The 22,735-nt window shown below is 37.8% G+C and overlaps 1 protein-coding gene across 5 annotated transcripts in view; it reads left to right on the top strand.

Annotated features, from left to right (window-relative positions):
* rttn (rotatin) overlaps nucleotides 1-22,735 on the top strand; it is a 75,555-nt gene that overhangs the window by 4,667 nt on the left and 48,153 nt on the right. For all 5 annotated transcript variants that reach the window (XM_048174018.1, XM_048174016.1, XM_048174015.1 and 2 more), the window contains exons 8-26: nucleotides 1,388-1,553; nucleotides 4,429-4,613; nucleotides 4,758-4,873; nucleotides 6,058-6,228; nucleotides 6,479-6,691; nucleotides 8,626-8,738; nucleotides 8,855-8,981; nucleotides 10,835-10,960; nucleotides 11,227-11,343; nucleotides 11,783-11,922; nucleotides 13,932-14,103; nucleotides 14,272-14,371; nucleotides 14,987-15,075; nucleotides 16,363-16,480; nucleotides 17,579-17,675; nucleotides 18,267-18,332; nucleotides 18,501-18,692; nucleotides 19,964-20,203; nucleotides 20,712-20,856. In XM_048174018.1, coding sequence (XP_048029975.1) covers nucleotides 1,388-1,553; nucleotides 4,429-4,613; nucleotides 4,758-4,873; nucleotides 6,058-6,228; nucleotides 6,479-6,691; nucleotides 8,626-8,738; nucleotides 8,855-8,981; nucleotides 10,835-10,960; nucleotides 11,227-11,343; nucleotides 11,783-11,922; nucleotides 13,932-14,103; nucleotides 14,272-14,371; nucleotides 14,987-15,075; nucleotides 16,363-16,480; nucleotides 17,579-17,675; nucleotides 18,267-18,332; nucleotides 18,501-18,692; nucleotides 19,964-20,203; nucleotides 20,712-20,856 — 2,693 coding nt within the window. The remainder of the gene's footprint in view (nucleotides 1-1,387; nucleotides 1,554-4,428; nucleotides 4,614-4,757; nucleotides 4,874-6,057; nucleotides 6,229-6,478; nucleotides 6,692-8,625; nucleotides 8,739-8,854; nucleotides 8,982-10,834; nucleotides 10,961-11,226; nucleotides 11,344-11,782; nucleotides 11,923-13,931; nucleotides 14,104-14,271; nucleotides 14,372-14,986; nucleotides 15,076-16,362; nucleotides 16,481-17,578; nucleotides 17,676-18,266; nucleotides 18,333-18,500; nucleotides 18,693-19,963; nucleotides 20,204-20,711; nucleotides 20,857-22,735) is intronic.

Raw genomic sequence — 22,735 nt, 5'->3', positions numbered from 1 at the left:
CAATTTAAAATAACTGTTTTGTATTTTCTAGTTTAAAATGTAATTTATTCCTTTGATGCAAAGTTGAATTTTCTACATCAATACTCCAGTCTTCAGTGTCACATTAGAAATCATTCTAATATGCTGATTTGGTGTTTAAGAAACATTTCTTATTATTATTGAAAACAGTTGTGCTGCTTAATATTGTCGTGGAAATCATAAAACATTTTTTCAAGATTCTTTCACAAATAGAAAGTTAAAATAACAGCATTTATTTAAAATAGAAACCTTTTGTAATGTTAAACTTTTGTAAAATTATAAATGTTTTTACTGTCACTTTTGATCAATTTAAAGGTGCCCTAGAATTAAAAATTGAATTTACCTCGGCATAGTTAAATAACAAGAGTTCATATATGGAAATGACATACAGTGAGTCTCAAGCTCCATTGCTTCCTCCTCCTTACGTAACAGTCGGGCTCATTAATATGTACGCCCCCAATATTTGCATATGCCAGCTCATGTTCAAGGCATTACACAAGGGCAGCCAATATTAACGTCTGGATCTGTGCACAGCTGAATCATCAGACTAGGTAAGCAAGCAAGGACAATAGCGAAAAATGGCAGATGGAGCAATAATAACTGACATGATCCATGATTACATGATATTTTTAGTGATATTTGTAAACTGTCTTTCTAAATGTTTCGTTAGCATGTTGCTAATGTACTGTTAAATGTGGTTAAAGTTACCATCGTTTCTTACTGTATTCACAGAGACAAGAGCCGTCATTATTTTCATTTTTAAACACTTGCAGTCTGTATAATCCATAAACACAACTTCATTCTTTATAAATCTCTCCAACAGTGTAGCATTAGCCGTTAGCCACGGAGCATAGCCTCAAACTCATTCAGAATCAAATGTAAACATCCAAATAAATACAATATTCACATAATCCGATATATGCATGCAGCATGCATGACGAACCCTTTGTAAAGATCCATTTTGAGGGTTATATTAGCTGTGTGAACTTTGTTTATGCAATGATAGAGTCGAGAGCTCTGGAGGGAGCGGAGAGCGCGAGCAATTAAAGGGGCCGCAGCCTGAATCAGCGCATTTCTCATTATTCCCCAAAATAGGCAGTTAAAAAATTAATAAAAAAAAATCTATGGGGTATTTTGAGCTGAAACTTCACAGACACATTCAGGGGACACCTTAGACTTATATTACATCTTGTAAAAAAACGTTCGATGGCACCTTTAATCCATCCTTTATAAAAATATACATTTCTTTAAAAAAAAACCTTACTGACCACATGACTTTTGAACAGTAGTGTATTGTTCAGCAGTTTAAAGTTTGAGAATTTTCTGAAAATGCTGAATCAATATCTGTCTTATTATTTCATCTCTTTAGACCCTGTTTCTCAGAACTCCTCTATCTCCTACCCTCATGACGTAAGGGGTACCCAGCGGTCTGGGGTTTCTTCCCCAGAGGAAGGTTCCCCCAGACCCTCTGTGGTGGGCCGACCCGTTCAGCGGGTACGCGGGGATGGCCAGGACGGAGATGCTGCTTCTTCTAGGTGCTTAGCTTTGTTCTCTACCTTTAAATTAAATTAAAAACAGGATTTTCCTTTTTCATTTTTGAAATAAAACTGTCTGTTAGATATAATGTCCATAACACAAAGCTCCCTCCCATGCAATTATTTTATTATCATGTTTTTAAATATTTATTTTAATTATAAAAATCCTTACCCAGAGATCATTTACATATAGAAATAAAAACACAGCCCATTTAATTCAAGGGGTTTAGAGAGGAGGGTGGAAAATAGTCATGCTAAACTAAATCATTTTTTTTCTACAAGACATGCAAGGTGCACTATTCAGGATTTTCAGGTAAAGTTTGTAAACGCAACACTCAAACTTGGCCCGTCCTCGTGGCCAGAACACCGCCAGAAGCACAAGCCCTCTCCCCTGACATAATATACACCGATGACCCAAACCTTAAGACCACCTGCCTAATATGTTGGTCCTCTGCGTGCTGCCAAAACAACACCAACCCCCTGAGGCATGGACTCCACTAGACCCCTGAAGGTGTGCTGTGGTATCTGGCACCAAAACATTAGCAGCAGATCCTTTTAAGTCCTGTTGATTGCGAGGTGGAGCTGCCGTGGATTGAAACTTGTTGGTCCAGCATATCCCGCAGATGCTCAATTGGATTGAGATCCAGGGAATTTGGAGGCCAGGATAACACCTTGAACTCTTCATCATGTTTCTCAAACTGTTCCTGAACAATATGTGCAGTGTGGCAGGGTGCAATATTCATTATTCCATTATCATGAAGGGTTGTACCTAGGGCTGCACGATTAATCGCATGCGATTGTCATGCGTGTCTCATCAGTAAAGCCGGTTCTGTGATTAGCGGTAAATGTCCATCACCTGCTTTCAAATGGAGCGGCACTTAATATACAGAGCCGTAGTTCACTGAAAAGCCACGCTATATCGCGTTCATTATCGAAGGCGATTCATCTGCGATATGAACGCGATATTGCGTGGCTTTTCAGTGAACTACGGCTCTGTCTATTAAATGCCACTCCATTTGAAAGCAGGTGATGGACATTTACCGCTAATCACAGAACCGGCTTTACTGACGAGCCACGCATGACAATCTCATGCGATTAATCGTGCAGCCCTAGTTGTACCTGGTCTGCAACAATGTTTAGGTAGGTGGCACGTGTCAAATTTACATCCACATGAATGGCCGACCCAGGGTTTCCCAGCAGAACATTGCCCAGAGCATCACACTCCCTCCACCAGTTTGTCGTCATCCCACAATTCATCCTGATGGCATCACTTCCACAGGTAAATGGCGCACACATACACGGCCGTCCACGTGATGTAAAAGAAAACGGGACTCATCTGACCAGGCCACCTTTTTCCACTACTCCAATGGAGGTGCTTTCGATGGTGCACAGTGGTCATTATAGGCACTCTGATTTGTGTGCGGCTATGCATTCTCATACACAGTGTGATGCACTGTGTGTTGACACATTCCTCCCGTAACCATCATTAAAATTTTGTATGACACAGTAGACCTTCTGTTGGCTTGGACCAGACGGGATAGCCTTAGATGCACCCCAGGCTGCAACTCAGAATCGTCCCAAGCACAGGACTTCAAGAAGAAAATATGAAAGTACAGGCACAGGGCAGTGTCTCTGTAGATACAAACATCACCGCACACCTCGAGTGGACCATAAGTAATAATTAAGAGGCACTTCTTTTGAGTCTATAATTTGCTTTTTGTTTTTGAAAATCCTTTATAGTGCACCTTTAAAGTTCAACTTTTTGGGGTCAGTATGATTTTATTTTTAAAGAAATTAATAGTTTTATTCCGCAAGGATGCATTAAATTTATCAAAAGTTACAGTAAAGACATTTATATTGTTACAGGGGTTTCCACAAAAATATTAAGCAGCACTGTTTACTTCATTGATAATAATAAGAAATGTTTCTTGAGCACCAAATCAGCATATTAGAATGATTTCTGAAGAATCATGTAGACTGGAATAATGGCTGATGAAAATTCAGCTTTGCCATCACGAATAAATTACATTTTAAAATATATTAAAATATAAATTGTTGTCACAGTTGACACGAACATGAACAGAACAACCAAACATAATGCAACGAGAACTGACAAAGAGCTGAAGGAAACCCAGAGAATCAATGAACCAATCAACTCAGTGAATAACAGATGAACTTAATTAGGCTAATTGGCACATATGAAGAAACTGGGGCTGTGTCCACCCCCTGTACCCTTAAATAGGGCACTATTTGAGGGGACAGCCATTTCTAGGGGTGTCCGAAACCATAGTGGATGATATCGAGTGCACTCATTCAGTCCCACAATGCACTGCAATAATAAGTGTACAACTGATGTATGCTCAACAGCTAAAGAATACCCTGAATGCAATTTGAGAGTCGCGTGCCAAATGAATTCCGTATTCCGCAGCTGTCAGTAGTGACATAAGTCACTATTACTGAATAGTGAATGAGGTGAACATACACAAGCACGGAACAGAAACAGACCAGAACCAAACCAAAACAAAATATACGCATTCCAATTGTGATAATATTTGTCAAATTACTGTTTTTCTTTGTCAAATATATGCAGCCTTGCTGAGCATTAGATACTTGTTTCAAAAACATAAGAAAATCTTACTTACACCAGATTTTTAAATGTCAGTGTATATATAAGTAGACTTAAAATAATTAAAAAAAAAAACTACAAAAGTGTGCAATATGGCTTTTTAATGACTAAATTTAGGTTTATGTTGGAAAAGATGAGAACTAAATATAGTGATCGTATTCGTCACTGCCTTAAAATCTTTTTTAAATATTGCTCACAAACATTCATGTCGTTAGCAATTAAGGATTCTTTTTGATTTGTGCTGTACAGCGGTAGCAGCAGTCAGAGAGGGGCTCCCCCCAGGCCAGCCCAGCAGTCTCCCCATCCACAGCCCCACCCGGAGCTCCCCCCGGAGATGGAAGCAGAAGACTCACTGGAGCTGCAGCTGCAGCAGTGGAGCCTGGCTAGATTCGCCGTGGCGGCCGTGGAGCACGCGCTCCCTCTCATCAGGACAGGTGAGAGTCCTCTTAAACCCTCTTTCCTGTTTCAAACGCAGCTACAGCTGCTGCCGTTCCCCTCACACGTGTGCTTCCATCGCTCATAATATTCCTCTTTTTCTTTTTTTTTCTTTTTTCCCCCTCTCATCCCCGCCTTCTCAGAGAGCCTGAAGGTTTTCCAACGGGTTCTAGAGCTGCTGGCAGAGGCGCAGGGGCTGCTGGGAGACAGCGTAGCCCCCGAGGTGTGGGACGAGCACAGCCTGACTGCGACAGAGCTGGCAAGTGTCTTTAACAGCCCTCCTCCACGGTGCAGATCCACAGCCATGAGGCTGATGTCTGCATTAGTGCATACAAACACACACCTGTCGCCGCTTCGTCTCACCCACTCCACTTACTCTGAGGGACAGATGGTCATTGTAGAACGTTAAGCTATCAGCGCAAATCAGTCATGGCACGACCGTTGTTTTTCAGGCCAGGTTCACCACTTAGAATTCCCTCTTTGCTCCTGACAACTAAATACATCTGCTGTTTCCGTCTAAATAATTTGTGTTGGTTAAAAAAATACAATAAGCTGTGAGTCGTTTCAATAAGTCTCTATTCATAGCATTAGGTAAAGCAATAGCTAACGTGAAATAACAATGAACAATCATTAATTTAAGGTATTTATTAGTCTTGCTTAATGTTAATGTATTCATACATTTGTAACATTTCAAGTTAACATTAGTTAATGTAATGAATGAATGAACATTAACAATGAACAATACAATATTTCTAAATTAACTTTAAGTAATTGTTTTTACCTCATGCATTAACTAATGTTAATGTTTTGAGCCTCATTTTTAAAGTGTTACCTAATATGTCAACATTAAGTTATAACTAACAATCTTTGTCAGCGTTATGTTATTATTACATTACATTATATTAAATAAATGAACACTTTTCAAATTAATGTTAGTTCATAATGTTAAACTAATGTTAACATACAATATATTGTGTTATTACATGTAGATATTTGGGCATTGATCAGAAATCGTACTGTACTGTTTTACTATTATCATTATGCAAAGTTTATCTCATTCAGCTTATGAGTATTTTACATAAAATCACATCAATGCATTGCATACAAAGGATTATGTAGGTCGCATTACACTGATTTGCCTCGTCCAGTGATGTTTATTGCCTCTAGAAATCTTTGTGCTTAACGAACTCATTGTGCGTAGTGTGTGTGGATACCTATGAGAACGTTCCCTGCCGCATATGATTATGTATATTTCACGGCATGCCTCCCTTCCTCATTGATCTTTAATACACGCTCATGGCATTTTATCTTGAAAAACTGCTGTCATCTGAAAACTTTCTTTGAAATGCACAGGACTCTTGCTGCCCCCTGCTGGCAGGAAAATGACATGAGATCAATAAGTCTCTTTGTACTTATGCTTTTTTTTTTTTCGTCTCGTAAAAGAGGGAGAAATTACAGGCATGTATAGAGACGTTGGGAGACGTTATGTGCTACCACCATGGCATGACTTCCTCTGAACAGCCAGAATCATCTCTGATCCACCACCGAATGGTCTTCACGGGCACTGCCATTTTCACAATACGTCTCCTGCAAACCTTGTTACCTGTGGAGAAGGTGAGTGAGCATATGGCTGTGCCATTCTTAGACATTAATAAGCCGTGCCACTGTGGACATATGGCCGTGTCCTTCATGGTCATTATTAAAACAAATGAGAGTGTGAAACACACCAGAAGTTGCTGTGAAAGGGTCAATCGTTCAGTTAAGCTTTAGACCTAAGGACAGAGCTGTAATTATGGACAAATTCATTAGTGTTTAGTGCACATATGTGTGTTTATTACCTTATATGTGTTGTCTTTACAAACAGGCTGGAGATAACCTTCCGGAAAGTACAGTGGCTGCCATTTTCCTCTTGTGTCTTGATGCATCCTTCAGTGTGGCGTACCCCCTCATCCATGAGTCAGCCGTGGCGTACCTAGAGCAGGCTTGCTTTGAAAGATACAGCCTGTATCGTAGAGTATCCCGTGTTTCTCACTGCATGGAGGCTACATGCACCTTTTTAAAGGATGCACAGGCTGAGGTAATAATTGGACATTTTCAAGAACTACTAACATGTAGGATATCTGCTAGAAGAATACATTTCTTCTAGTGGATTTATTATTGAGGCATGTAGTAAATATTTAAACCACTATTATCTAAATAAATGAAAGTCACCTTGAAATCAAAATGAACAGTTCTTATTTTTTTTAAGGGATATTGTAGTATTTATGTTAAACGATTTATCCGTGCACAGCATAATTCATGTGCCCTTGTAATTTTTAATCAAAAGAACTTGCCCTCCCCCTTGCATCTCTTCTCTTCTCTGTTGACGCGTTTACTGGCTCACATGAAATCACAGCTATAGCAAACCACAGTGATCCAATGGTCTAGTCAATTTCTGATGGACAAAATCAAGTCCTGTCTACATTTTTTTCTTGTTCGAGAATCTGTTTCATTTGAAAATACATCACAATAGGGAAGAAAAGGCTATCGTAACTTTTTTGTTTTGAGTCATTTTGTGATTTGCTTAAGGCTGAGGTAATGATTGGATCTTTCAAGAATGACAAACTTGTAGCTAGAAGAATATATTTCTTTCAGTGCATGTCTTAATTCAATGAATCCACTGGTATTAAAATTCTGGGCTGCGTTTCCCATACAGCAACGTAACTCACTGCTTCACTACCATAGTACGATGCATCGTTGAACAAAATCAACTAGCTAGTCATGACTGTTTCCTGAAACCGTATCGTCTCAAACCTGTCGTTCAACCACGTTGTTGAATGATGTCACGCAGGTTGTGGAGTAATAACTTCTATAAATGAATCCCTTTGAGATCTAATTAATTCTAGATTTTTTTGCTATAAATTACGGACATGGAATCTGAGTACTACAATCATTTTTCTCAGTTATTTTGCTTAAAGGTGCTAAAGAGGATGTTTTGTTTTATACATTTTTGCAATATTACTTGAAACTGTCTTTACTAACTGATAAAAGACTATTTATTAGGTGCACTGAAAGTAATAATATTAATATACATCATCTGTGCACGAGGTAGGGCCTTAAAAACATCAGCCAATCGTTTACGCGATCATCGCGTAAACGATTGGCCCTCTGGCTTGTCAATCACTGCCATGACGTTCCTTGTGAGAGACGTGTGCGGATTGGCCCTCTGGCTTGTCAATCACTGCCATGACGATCCATGTGAGAGACGCGCGGCTGCGCGCTCCAGTAACTTTCCACACTCCACAGGCGCTGCATGCAATGTTTTTGTCAGGAGACAGGAGTAACAACTGCAGATTATGAGTTCACCTGCGGTGAGTCCAACATAATGAATCCACGGCTTTAAGTCGCGCACACACTTAACGATTGTAAGGCCGATTATGAATGTAAATTGATACTTATGACTGATCGCGTTCAAACGCGTCCAGTCAGAGCCAGTTGCTTTCAGTCTGCGATTACAGTCGGTGTTCAAATTACATGTGAAAGTATATAAATCTGCTTCAGGAGCAGGAAACAATCGCTGTATGTTGAGCATAGTCAGAATGTTTTAGCTAGTCGTTAAATGTGTACCCGGCTTAATAACACAGCGAATGCCGGTGCTAAACACTTGTGTTCCGATACTCGTGCACGAGTTTTGGGAGGCGTTCCCTCTAAATGAGCTGTGAAGGAGGGGGGTTGTTCTTACCCATGCGCTCATTTCAAAAACTCAGTCGACAAAAAGAATCTCTTTAGCACCTTTAATTTCCAGATTCAATCATATGCTCGTTCTTATGTACCAGAGCACGTACGCACATGCGCACTCTTCAAAAAATGTGCTTAAAATCACTTGACAAACTAAAAGACTAAATGACATTTGTATATATTCGAAGTAAAATATATACATTGTACATAATGTCAGCTTACTAAAAGATTATTTTATTCACCCTTGTGTCAAATTTTAAGTAAAAGTGGTTCAAGTGAAATTTTTCATTACAGGGCGATAAGAATTGGCATGAACTTTTGGAGCTCGCTGACCAAGGAATAGATGCTTTTCCATGCCATCAGCACCTACCGATGGTGAAGGAATGCGTCCAGATTTGCTCCTACCTGTACGTTTCTCACAATTATAGAAACAGTAAAAACGCCATTGACATCTGCTGTTTTGTCTGGCACTGTGGAAGAGGTGTCATCCTATAAAAATCTGTAAAATCATGTCTCTTTGTAGGTGGAAATTTGCACAAGCAAGCCCGCTCCTGCAGTCTGAGAGTCAGAAGATATTTCTGAAGCTTTTGTCTCACCCTCTGTCCCCGGTGAAGGTGGAAACCTACTCCAGCACTCTGAGCATTTTGAAGGTACAAGATGTGCACTGGAAATTGGGGAGCTAGGGCTTATTTTGAGCCACTTCCAGTAGATAAGTGACAGAAAAGACAGGGAAAAAGTTCACCTAGTTTTAGAACTGAAAATTCCAGCTGAACCATCTTCTGGTTTTTGCTGTGTATGTTTTTTATAGGGTCAAAGATGTTCATTAACTTATCTAACATTCGTTAGGTGGTTGATTTGCTGGACAGCCACCTGCTAGGGCAGTGTTTTCTAGACCACAATTCAGATTACAGCCACTATACATTCATGAACACAAGATTTTTATGAACTGGACTCAATTACACGAGTTTTCAGTGATCCAGTAATCAAATTCATTCAATCAGTCCAAAACAGCGCTAATGTAGAGAAGACCAGGCTGATTACATCAGAGATATGAGAGAAAATAGAGACTCATGTTGCGTTTTTAGTGAATTATTCATTCCAGTGTGTGTTTTGCTTTAAAACACGAGGTTTGTCATATTCTGTCATATTGTTTCTGAAGAGCACAATTTTGTAGTTGTACAGTAAGTGCGTGAGAGTCTGTTGCACAAACAACAAACCGTGTATATATTTTCTTTAATGTTTTTTTTCATGGGGTCTTTGGTGTGCATACATTTATGAATTATATGGACTTATTTATTTGGTGTCCTTGAAAAAATGTTGCAGAAAATAGTTTTTTGATCTGATTGTTTACTTTGCTGGTAGTTTACCTTCACAATAAGTGTGCAATTAATCTGATTTAAAATTTTAATTGATTGACAGCACTATATATATATATATATATATATATATATATATATATATATATATATATAATATTTTAGTGCTGTCAATCTTGATTAATCGCAATTAAAAGCACTCACATTTTTATATACGTTTTTAATATATTTTATAATGTAATAATTTCACAGTTAATCTCCAAATTAAAACATCATAAAGACAGTATATTTTAAATACTTGTTTAATAGGATCTTTTTATGAATGAAGGCCAGTATCACTGATACTAATACTGCTACTGGTGTCTCAATGAAATTGGACCCCCCCCAAATTACATGATGCGAATCTCACATGCGTCCCACTTTCTCACAACTCTTTACTTTCATTTTTAAGACTGGATTTAACTCATTCAAGGCTGTTCTTATGAGGATCCTAGACAGAACAGACATTTTTGGCATTATTGTGTGTGTTATTGACAGAGAACTCGATTCTGGCGCAACGTCCATGCGCACGATTCTGGCCCGCGTTTTTCTGTGCGTCGTGTGTGTGAGAGGACATTCTGACATTGACAGCCCTAATATATAGACATGCATATCTCAGATAAGTTCAACTAGAAATTAATAATTTTAGTGTACAAAGGATGCATTAAATTAATCAAAAGAAAAATGCATTTATAATGTTATAAAAGATTTATGAAGACAACATGAAGAAACACAGTTTCCACAATAATATTAGGCAGCACAGATATTTGAGTAAATGTTTTTACTACATCTTTGAATAAATAAATGCAGCCTTGATAACCATAACAGACATCTTTTAAAAACATTAAAAAAAATCTTACCAACCCCAAACCTCTGAACAGTAGTGTATATATGTTTAAAATTGTACAAAAGTATTGTACTTTATATTCCAAAGCATCTTTTGGACTGGTACTTCCAGCTTAAGTTAAGAGTGGTTAAGAGTTCTTCCTTTTGCAGGGGTTACCCTTTGTAATGGTTGTGTGTACGATACATTGAATTGCCATTTCATTTCCTGGCAGTTCTATTACACTCCACATTGGGTGTTGGTGACCCTTGAACTCTGTAGATGGTAATATCCCCACCCTAACTTGCTGCTCTCATCCCCGCAGGAATGTTTGGGAGTTCAGAATGTGGCCAAACCTGCCTCATCCATCTGCAGCGGAGTGCATTTCTTGCTTCACTCCCGTGTCCTGTATGAGATCAGTGTGTTTGGCCTTCAAGACCAAGCAAGAGAGGTGAATTATTCATCTTCCTGTTTCCATCGAGACCCCAAGTAATTCACAAAGAAGAAATATTTTGATATACCAATACACAGCTCGCTAATAAATTATGCATCCACACTGTATGTTTAATGGGTTACTGAGGTCATGCTAACTAATGATTGACATTGGAAATGCCCTCGTCTCACTGCTGTAGGTGGCGTTTGGTGGATTTGGATGAGGTAGCTTGTTGTAAGTGCAATATCATAGCGCCATCAACTAACTTTATGTGTGATCTAAAGGTGAGCGCTGCTGCCAAGGATATTCTACTCTATCTGCTGAAGGGACGATTGATGATGACAGCTGCAAGTTGGAGCAGATTTAATGAGGCACTTTACCCGGTCATTCCTATATTACAGGTGCAAACACTCTTTCCTTTCTCTCTCTTCACACACACACGCAAGTGCATAGTCGCAATATAACCGCCAAACTTGGCTGAAAATATAATTTCCAATGTAACATTAAAGTGTTTGCGAGACGCCCGAGGCAGAATGGTAATATCCATGTTATGCCGCATTCTATTTTAAACACGGTTATCTTGTACTTTTTTTAACTACCGAAGCTACATTTCATTTTTTGAAGGGTGGGGTTGGAGTGGCATTGAATATTCATAAATCTTGTCAAAGTCATCACATTTGATTCATTTTTAGATGAAGCCTCTCAGTAATTGGTTTGTGCTGTCAATAAAGCAGAGTTCTTTTGGAATTGTGTGTTTATTTATTGTTGTTTCAAGCCTGATTTAGGTTTTGGAAGTCTATTGTCTGCTATGTTAAAACTTTGTACGTTTATCTATATTAGAGTTACGCCAGTACCGAGGACGCCCTGGGAAACTGTATCCTGCTGCTAAGTGAAGCATCTGCCGAGAAGGAAGATGAGGTGTGTTCACCGCCTACTAGACTACGGATGGCCCTCCGGCTTCTGTTCACCAAGCATCACGCGTGAGTTTAAAGTGCACCTCCATTTGGATTTATGTACATTTCTTTCACCTTCTTATGGCAGTAATTTCCAAAAGATGAAAATTCTGTCATCATTTACTCACCCATATCATTTTCCTTTGTGGAACACAATAGGAGATGGTTTGTAAAATATTATCGCTGCTCTTTTCCAAAGACAATGAATGGGCTGTGACTGTGAAAGTCAAGGTTAATAAGCATTGTAAAAGTAGTCCCACATGGATATATTCCAAGTCTTAAAACTTAAAACTACAGTAGCTTTCCCATGTGAAAAAGAAGTGCCATACATGGTATTGAATGTGCACTTGTAGTGTACTTCACTTGTAGTGTACTTGTTTAGTTATTCTTGCAGATGATGATAATAATATAAAAGAAAAGAAAATTATGTCAACATTTAGGGGCTGTTTACACGACACCGTTTTCAACTTAAAATGGAAAACTTTGTATGTGTTTTCGCCATTCATTTACACGACAACGGCGTTTTGGTGGCCTGAAAATGCAAACTTTTGAATACGTGTTTCAAAGTGCAAGTTTTTGAAAACGGTCTCCATGTAATCAACAAAAACGTAAATCTTTGAAAACGATGATGTCATGCACATGTGCATTACATGTTCAGTCTATAGTGTTTCATCGCCATCTAATGGCCTGACAGCAGAATACAGCATTTTTAGTCGTTTTCGCAGATCCATGTGAATGGGGATAATTTTGACAATGGTGTCATCTGTACGCAAAAAACTCGAAGGAAAACTTCTCCGTTTTAACCATATCGTTGTTGTGTAAATGTACTCTTATTCACCCTCAAGTTGTTCCAAACCTGTATGAGTTTCTTTTTTCTGTTGAACACAAAAGAAGATATTTTGTAGAATGTTGGTAACCAGACAGTTGACTGCAGCCATTGACTTCCATAGTAGGAAAAAAATACTACGGAAGTCAATGGCTACCGTCAACTGTCTGGATAGAAAAGTACTGTAATGGATAATTTTAACTTTCGATTATTACATTTAGTTAATATATTTTATATGTACTAAATTGTAACTTCATCATTACAAATGTGTAATTACAAATATATTTAAATATATGATGTTTGAATAAAAAATTACATTAAAGGAAATTTTATTTCACCCTTAATGCTTGTCAGTACAGCAGTAAAATTTAACTCTTTTTCAAAGACAGTTGAATTAATTATGAAATTGCATATAAAGATATATTTAAGTCCTACTTAAGTGGATCAACAAAGCACTCAAGTTCAGCTAATTATGTCTAATATAAAGTTAAACTATATTTAATTGCAGTAAACATGCAATTAAGGGCCAGATTTACTAAACGGCAAATTACTGTGAGCGAAATTCCAAAAAAAAAAAAGTGCAGATGGGAGTGGAAAGGTCTGCATGCGATCTACTGATGAAAGAACCCAGAAGCATGTCGGATAATTTCCATAATGATCAACATAACCTACCAAGAGCAGCACAAATTAGCATCTAGTTTAAGACATGCTTTTTTGCTGTGGTAAATAATGTCGCAAATACCAGTGAATTGACTAGCGCAAACCTTAGTAAATCACCTTGCGTAATTCATTTAAATACTCTCCTCCCATAAATTTTTGCACCTGAAACTCCTACAAATGCATATGCAATAAGGTCAACCACAAAAATAACTGTCCATGCTTTTTTTCACTGTGTCTTTAGTAAATCCTGACAGTATTTATTTAACGCCAAAAGAGGGTTTGCATTGGCGCAAGCTGTTAGTAAATCTGTCCCTTAGTGTCAGAAAAAAAGACAATTTTAATTTTACACTCAACTATATCCTTTTAAAATAAATAATTTCAGTAATAAGGGCAAACAGACTGAAAGTTAAGTTGTTATTCACAGAAAATATTGCTGGACAGTCATGATTAGCATTCACTTTGATTGAATGGAGAAGAGCAGCTTTAACATTGAGCTTAATAACTTCTTCCTAAAGTTTGTAAATACTGTGGCTCTGTTTGCAAATTTTAGTGTGCGGAATAAAGCAGTCCAACATCTGCTACCACACCTGACCAGCGCTGAGGGTGCCAGCAAATCCAGACCAACCCTGGACAGCTCCACATTGTCATGTTTACCAAATCTCTACGTTCTCAATAAAAGTGTGGACATAAAGTTGAGCAATTCAGACAAGTCATATGTGAAGGTAAAACACTGTCCTCACTCAGCTGCCTGTTAATAATACACTCTAGTGTTACTTTGAACCCAATGTATTGAGTAGTTATTATTGGCATTGACACCATGAAGAAAAAATGTTGCCCTCTTCTTAGTGGTCTTGACACATTTTTTGGTAAATGTTCTTTTGTTTAAACAGGTGGAGTCTGTAAATAAGTTGTACAGTATTCTTAAGTCGGAAACGGTAGATCTAGTTTTGCGGCGGTCTGCAGCTGATCAGCTGACTATTGTTCTGCAAGGTGAGGAAACCAATCTGTGCATCCCAGTGTTATTATCATTACTAAATCTAAAATTAAAATTTAAACCATATAAAAAAAATGCATTACTTTGAAATAAAATAAACATTATTGGAAATAAAATATAATAAAACTTTTATCTTTTATTTTACTTCAGCTATTTTCCAAGGCAACATTTCTCATTTTATAGTTTTTAATTTTATAGTTTTATAGTATATTGAAGTGCTAAAATAACAAACTTAAACTTAAATATTTAAAAACTTAATACAATCTATAGAATATATAAAAAATTACAGAAAATATAACAAAATTACTAAAACTTTAACTAAATCTAAAATAAAATCCTAATTCAAAATATTAAAAAATTGCAATAGTATATCAGTTATACTAAAATAACACTGGCGTATCCATCCAGGTGAAATGTTGTCATTCACATCAAATTAAACATGTTGTCTATTCTGATTGAGGTCCATTTCTCTCGAAACTCATCACAAACCAATTGTTTTGGAGCACGTTTTTGATCTTTGAAACACAAATTGACAAAGCAGATAACATATATTTCAACATGTGTTAGAAACAAAGCCAGTCTTGATTTATATTTCATTATGTTCTTTATAGATTCATCAATGCATGTGGTGCTGAAGGCCTTGGGCTTATCAGACAAGCTCATATCTTTCATCACGGAGTGTGTCAACAACAATGTGGCGGTAAACCTCACATTCTCTTTTGTTCAGTGAGCCTTTTGTCATGAATGAATTCAGGAAACTGGTGCCTGGGCATGATGCTTGAGTTAATGGTGTCAGTCAAGAGTGAGTCAGTCTTAATTCGCATCCATTGCATGATCTGTACATCCCTAGGCTGAAAGCTGCCAGCTTTGTCAAGTATTTTGGCCTGCTAATGTGGCTAATTAGCGAGAATTATGCACAGAAATGTCTGGCAATTACGCCACGAGCAGAATCCGATACGTCTCCTCCATTTGCCATGCCTAGTTAGTGCTGTTACCGTCAATTACGACACTGCTTTGGCTGTTTGTTTTGACTGCTTGCCTTGCCTTTGAGGCTATCTAACTTTTTGTGTTGTTGTAGTTTTACTTTGAATGTTATGACTGCGGTTGTGATGGTGTTTATTGTGCAAACACTTCTAGACTCAGTCGTGATGAATTGTTATGACTTTTTCTTCTAAAGCAGTGGCATAACACTTCTCTAAATAGCTTAGCAGTGCAGTAGTTTATCGCAGATGTGTGGTTTTCCCTAGGGTCAACTAGTGATGGGAGAAACAAAGCCTTTCAAAACTTTGAATCAATGGAAAAACTTGCTTCACAAAGTGATTCACTGTTTCAAAGTGCTTGCTGGTGACGCTTTCTGGTCAGAACAGTTTACAAATATTTTATTGAAAGTATATTATCTATTAAATGCAATTAACAAATCATTTAATACCAGTAAATATGAAGTGTCTGAATAATGTCTGTTAATTTAATAAATTGTAGGGCTTGTATTGTTTGTTTTATGGAGAGCTTGGTTAATCAGGCTAATAAGAGACTATTAACTGTAACTGCTTCTTTTTATTATACAAATGTGTTGTTAAAAATGTCTAAAAATTTAGACAACTGATCCGAGATCATGGTAAAAACCATATATGTAGACACTGTTTCATGGATTCACAGAGGTCGCCACCTAGCAGCAAACCATTGAAATTTCGAAAAGTTTTGAAACAGTTATGACGTAACCACTTTTACTGAAATTATGTGACTTCGGCAGTTTGATACGTGCTCTGAATCACTGGTTTGTATTTCAAAAATTTTCCGAAGATCTACAAAGCAATGTTTCATAAGCTCCCATCACTAAGGTCAACACGTTGTCAAAGTTCTTTTGATGAGACTTCTTTAAAAATCCCAGGAGGCTCAGACCATCTCAACTCATGTCCTATGTCTTCCTATCTGGGGGATCTATTGACACTATAAGGTTTTGCATTTAGATTTTGTATGCATTATCTAGAGCATGGATTGCATGTTGGAGCCCAGCATATGCATGCTGAGGAAGCTGGTGTTTGCGGACCCCTCCCTGCGTCACAGTCTGGCTCAGCAGACGTCTCTTCTCATCAAGCTGCTCAGAGGTATGGCCCGCAAAACGTCCCTCTAACCTTAATTAATTCAGCTTACCGTAGATAGTTGGTTAATTAGTCCAAAGAATCCAAGTTTTGTAGGCACCTTTTGTAGATGTTAATTTTCTTATTATTTTTCATCCTCTTGGAGTTTATGTCAGCCCCTTTGGATTGGATCATGCTGATTGTTTTTGTTATTTTGGACTCCATAGTCGGTGATCTTCAGACAATGGCGGTGAAAGATTTTTAAAAGTTATAGCTTTGAAAAATGGGTTAAACTCTTCTTCTCTTCATGTATTTGTGAAGGTTTTATTGCCATATTTTCAAGGTCTGTAATCTTTCACAAAATTAGCTCAGACCATCTGCACACCAAACCTCACAAATGTGTTTCAAAACCATTTCAACACATGCAGACAAGTTAATGGCAACTTTTGAAACAACCATTTCATTTCCCACCGCACCCTTTGGGTATGTGCAAATTCAGCACCACATACTGGTTAATAGTTACAAGAAATAACATATCTTCTTCTAGACTTACAAGCAAAAAGAAAACTGATTACATATCATAACACCACAGATCCATGCATCTACTTGTCGTCACAAGGTCCACTAATGTGTTTGTTTGGCCACTTAATTGCCGTTTGCAGTTGCTTTTTTTTGTTTATTACTATATTTACTGCTGGAAATACAGAGCTATTAAAATGCCCCTTCCAGTTCTCTAGAACACTGCACAAATTGCAAATTTTTATGCATGTCCAGACATTTATAAACATTTCCAGTGAAGAGCTCCCCTATAAGCTGTTTGCGAATGTTTGTGATCATCTGGAGAATGGTGATGTAAAATTTGTTTTTCTGACTCAAGCCCTTTTTGTTTCATTTTATTTTCACATCTATAATAAATGAGTTGTGTTGTTTTCCCGGTTATAGTTTTGTTTTCATGTTTTATTCCACCTCGGTCTCAGGATGTTGCCCTTAAAATCTGTTTGCCACTATGCTTCAACTAACCATTTCTAATGTGTATACACAAGCTGTACAATTCATGCTAATGACACATTTGTACATTTAAATGATTGCTCCCCTCGTCATTTGACTTTTCTTTTTTCTTTTAAGCTTCTTTGTTGATAAAGGAGAACCAGGGTGATGTGAGCGAGGCTGCCGCATTGATGTGCATTCTGCTGTTTGATGAAATAGCACAAATGGATGTTTGGTAAGTTTTCTTTGTTGTATGATCTCACACTCCATTGGTCAATATGTGAAATATCTGCAGCTGGCTTCATCAAACCCTGTCAGTTAAAATAAAACCTGTAAAGCCAGCTTTCCAGTATCTCCGATGTCTGAAACATTTTATTACTAGCACTGTTTATTGTCACTTTAAGATGAATGGCTTGTTGTATTGTTTAATTCTACTGTAAGTCAGCCACATATGGTCTAGCATCAGAAGTTTTTCATATATTTCAACATATCCGAAGCTCAAATCAGATCAGAAATTTCCGCATGTGCATATTGTTAGAACTCCATGCACCTCCTGTTCTACTCTGCATTGAAAATGAATGACTTCTGGTCTTTCGCTTGTCAGAGATAGTGGAAAGGGAGCTTAATAGCGATTACACTCTTATAATTATGAATAAGGGTTTTGTTTAACTTAAAGGTATTTGTCACCCAAAAATGAAAGTCAACGGTGCCCAGTGTTGTTTGGACTCCAATGGCTTTCATTACATAGATAAAAACAGTTCAAATATGTTAAAAACCAGAATGCTTTGGCTCACATTACATTTCATCATCTTTGTGCCCTGATCAGGACTGACAAAGTTGGCTCAGACACAGGCCTGTCTTCCTTCTCACTGCCTGCTGCCATTATACGGAGGTAAATCACATCCATTACGACATTCTAGCTGTGCATTAAAAGAAACGGCCGTTTAATTCCCCAATAACCTGACTTTCATTGGTGTCATGGGTAAATTAAATGGTGATTTAACTATTATTTGACAGATTCATTGTATTTAAAATGTTACATCTCATATTTTCTTCACAGGTATAATCTTCCATTTCAAGCTCCTTCACACCATGCCGTGAGTCCCTACTGTTCAGTTCTCCCTCCATATTCAGATCTGCTGAGTCTGAAGCCTGCCTGTGAAGCACTGCAGGTCACCTGGAACACAGCATGGCATTCTGGGATTGATGGACTGCTAGAGCATTTGAGGGGTTTTAGGAGTGATGTACCTGAGTAAGTTGGATTTACAGTGCCCCTGTTATGCTTTTTTGGATATTACATTTCATGTAGTGTGTAATATAGCTATTTGTGAATGTAAAAGGTCTGCAATGTATTAATGAACCATTTAGAACTCACTGAAACAAGTCATCAGTAATTCCAGCCTTACTTCCTGCACAAACCTAAGTAGGTTTGTAACAAATTTGCATAATGCCAGCCTATGGTCTTCATTGGCTGCCCACGAATAATGTCTACTTTGACCCACCTTCAAACACTGTAGTTGTAGCTGAGTCCTGGAAGAGTTTGGTTTGTGTTGTTGCTTTTTTCTGTGCTGCAAATTCACTTTGCATGCACTTTAGAGAGACCGAATGATTGAACCATTTCAGACACTGTGAGAAAAGAGGTGATGCTTTAATGTATATAATGAGAAAATTAAAGTGTTTTTGACCTTGGATGCATGTAAATCTATTGTAGGAGACCTCCAAAACAAAATTAGAAACCTTTAAAATAGCATAATATAGGCTCTTTTGACATTTTCAAAGTGTTTAATTTGTTTCCAAGCACTCAAATTGTATTGGAGTTTTGGGCAGTAAATCTGGGTCATCTTGAGATAGATCGTTTTTTATTGCAGCAGGTCTTAATGTCATTTTAATACACAGAAGCTGCTGATTTGTTACCAAGTTTAAAATGATTACAGATCTGTTGTCCTGCTGGCAGTAAACCTGTCTGGCCTCCCTAAAGGAATAAATGAAAAAATAAAAATTCTGTCATTATTTACTGTCGCTCCAAACCTCTATGCTGTTATTTATCTGTGGAAGGAAACAAATGTATTTTATTTTTCAAGGATCTTTATATATTGCTTGTGGTACATATCGACCATCTGTGCCAAACTTCAAATAAAACAAAAAAAACAAGGTGCCATAAAAGTTCCATTTGATTTGTGCACTGCTCCAAGTCTTATGAAGCCATATGATAGCTTTGTGTGAGGAACCTGACAAAATTTTAATTATTAAATTGATAACCATCACCAATTTTTTGATAACCATTGATAACCATTACCATAAATTGGTAACCATCACCATTTTTTTTTATATTAATTGATAACCATCACCAAATCATATCGAACACATGTTTGCATCCAGAATTCAAAAACGTTTGCTTACGACACATGCGCAAACCATTGATGTTTTGGCGTCAGTGACATCAACATGCCACATGGTTTAGAGTGCTGAATGGCTTAACGTTTTTTCACGACACCTCATTTTCTGCTTCCTCCTCTCCCTAAGGTTTCATGGTGATCTGGTGCTGTCCGAATCTCAGGTGGTGGTGTTACGAATAAGCAATATAAGTTCCGGGTTACAGGACTGCATTCATGGGGTCCGTGATGCAAGCTCCCACAGCACTGTGACCTTTGCCATGACTAGAATGCACCTGTACCTTTTCGCTGACCGCCTTGCACTCAAATCCACTGCCCAAAGCAGCAAGAACATTCTGCAAACCCTGAGCTGGCACAATGCTGTAGAGAGGTAAACGCACTGTGTTCTGTGATCTATAGATTTGTATTCCCTATACCTCCAGATATGTGATTTGTGATCACCAGGCATGACTTTGCATGAGTTTGATGGAGTGCGCCAGCATTACACAGCCTTAAACAATGAATGAGCTGACAACTTCAGACACAAAGTGGAATGATGTTTTATCTTTGGCAAAACAGTGCTTAGAAATGACACTTAAACTAAATATAGTACCATTCAAAAGTTTGGGCTCAGTAAGATTCTTTTTTTATCTTTTGTAAGGTTATTTTGCTTACCCCATTGGCACATTATTTAGCTTGTTTTAAGGAAAAACACTTAATTTTGACTTATTTTTTTCTGAAAACAAGACAATAATTTTTACTTGTCTAGAAAATGCTTGATTTAAGATTTTTAAGATATTTTGACTAGAAATGAGTAAGAAAAGCATTTTTTGCAATGTACCAACCAAACCAAACTTTTGAATGCTAACATAAACTCTCCTTTTTTATTAACTTAACAGATTTCTAATGGTACGTCCAGCTTGCTGTCAAGATGAGAGGCTCTTGGTGGACATTGTCTCATTCCTCAACACCTTCTTCAAGCAGAATCAATCTGAATTGGACCACCAGGACCTAAAATGGCTTCTAGAATTACTCCTAAACCAGGTATTCCTGAATAAACTCGAGTCACACACCATAGCCGTGTTGAATCCGTTATGGAGTGCTTTCATTTATCTGAGTTTACTTTGGAGCCCTCGTAAAACAATAAAGAGACTTATTGTACCTTGATAATTAAATTAGCTTGCCCTCCTGCCTCAGATGAACACAGTGTGGTGTATTTATTAAGAGGAGCTGAAATAAATCACACTGCAGAGCAATACAAATACATTAATATCGAATTAATGCTTGTAACGAAGAGACGTTCGTCAGCTGTCATTGTTTTTGTTTCTCGCAATGGGGAAGAATGGCTTTATTTCCTAAAAGTCTCTTCCTGCCTTACCTCGCATTAGTGTGTATGTATGCAAACAAAGCTGCCTTGACACTCTTCAGAGAATGCTGGGTTTGATGAAACGCCTGGTGGGGGAGGTGGTGAAATGCAGAGAGCATCCACAGTCGCTGGAGTGTTTCTCAAACATCTGTGCTGTCTAAATGAAACACAGGCACAACAGTGCTTTTTTTTTAGTGGTGCCTGCTAAGACAAGCACAGGCTTATTAATATTCTTTTGCACAAAAATTTGGCATGTAACTCATGTTGCATCATTAGAGCTTTGGACATGAATGATTGCTCAAATTGTGTGGCTTACTGAAGAGGAGAGATTACCTTTTTAAAAAAATCCCATAGACTTACATTGAAAAAGGGCCACACAAATATCTAAAGAGAGGACTATCATAGAGAATTATGGGTGGGCTAAAAACTCAGAGGCCTGGGCTTAGATTAAGCCAGGATTAGACCTTAGTTCAGTTAGGACATTTAAAGGGATAGTTCACCCAAAAATGAAAATTATCCTATGATTTACTCACCCTCAAGCCATCCTAGGTGTATATGGCTTTCTTCTTTCAGCCAAATACAGTCAGAGTTATATTAAAAAATATTCTGGATCTTCCAAGCTTTATAATGGGAGTGATTGGTACCCTAGATTTACCCTAGAAAAAAGCGCATCCATCCATCATAGAAGTAATCCATACAGCTCCAGGGGGTTAATAAAGGCCTTCTGAAGTGAAGCGATTCCTTTTTGTAAGACAAAATATCTATATTTAGAACTTTTGTAAACTATAATCACTGGTTTCCGATAATGGCCGTACTCGAGCCTAGTTCCGGCGGAAGAGTGACCTCTGACCTTGCTGCATGATGTATTGACGAGCATGGAAGTGCAGAGGATAGAGCAAAACAAAACACCGGTCACAAATTAAAAGTCTAAAACGAGAATTTTTAAAGAGAAATATCTGAGAAGAGGAGCTTGAATTTTTTGCCCAGCCCTATTTGTTTGAACCATGAGAAGCATCTACTCTCACCTAAGCTTAGGCTACTCGTACGTCACCCTTCCGCCAGAACTCAACTTATGTACGGCCTTTACCGAAAGTTATAAATATGGATATTTTTCTTACAAAAATGCATTGCTTTATTTATTAACCCCCTGGATCAGTATGGATTACTTTTATGATGGATGTATGCACTTTTTGGGCTTCAAAATCTAGGGTACCATTCACTCCCATTATAAAGCTTGGAAGAGCCAGAATATATTTTTTTAATATAACTCCGATTGTATTTGGCTGAAAAAAGAAAGTCATATAGACCTAGGATGGCTTGAGGGTGAGTAAATTATGGGAAAATCTTAAAGGGTTAGTTCACCCAAAAAGGAAACTTCTGTCATTTTACTTACCCTCATGCCGTTCCACACCTGTAAGACCTTCGTTAATCTTCGGAACACAAATCAAGATATTTTAGTTGAAATCCGATGGCTCAGTGAGGCCTCCATAGGGAGCAATGACACTTCCTCTCCTCTCCTTGCTTTCATCGGAGCACAGATGAATCAGTGTGTCGAAT

Source organism: Megalobrama amblycephala, linkage group LG22 (assembly GCF_018812025.1).
Source record: "Megalobrama amblycephala isolate DHTTF-2021 linkage group LG22, ASM1881202v1, whole genome shotgun sequence".
In the NCBI taxonomy this organism is placed as follows: Eukaryota; Metazoa; Chordata; class Actinopteri; order Cypriniformes; family Xenocyprididae; genus Megalobrama; species Megalobrama amblycephala.
Note: the sequence above shows the minus strand (reverse complement) of the source record. Positions and strands in the feature narration are given on the sequence as shown.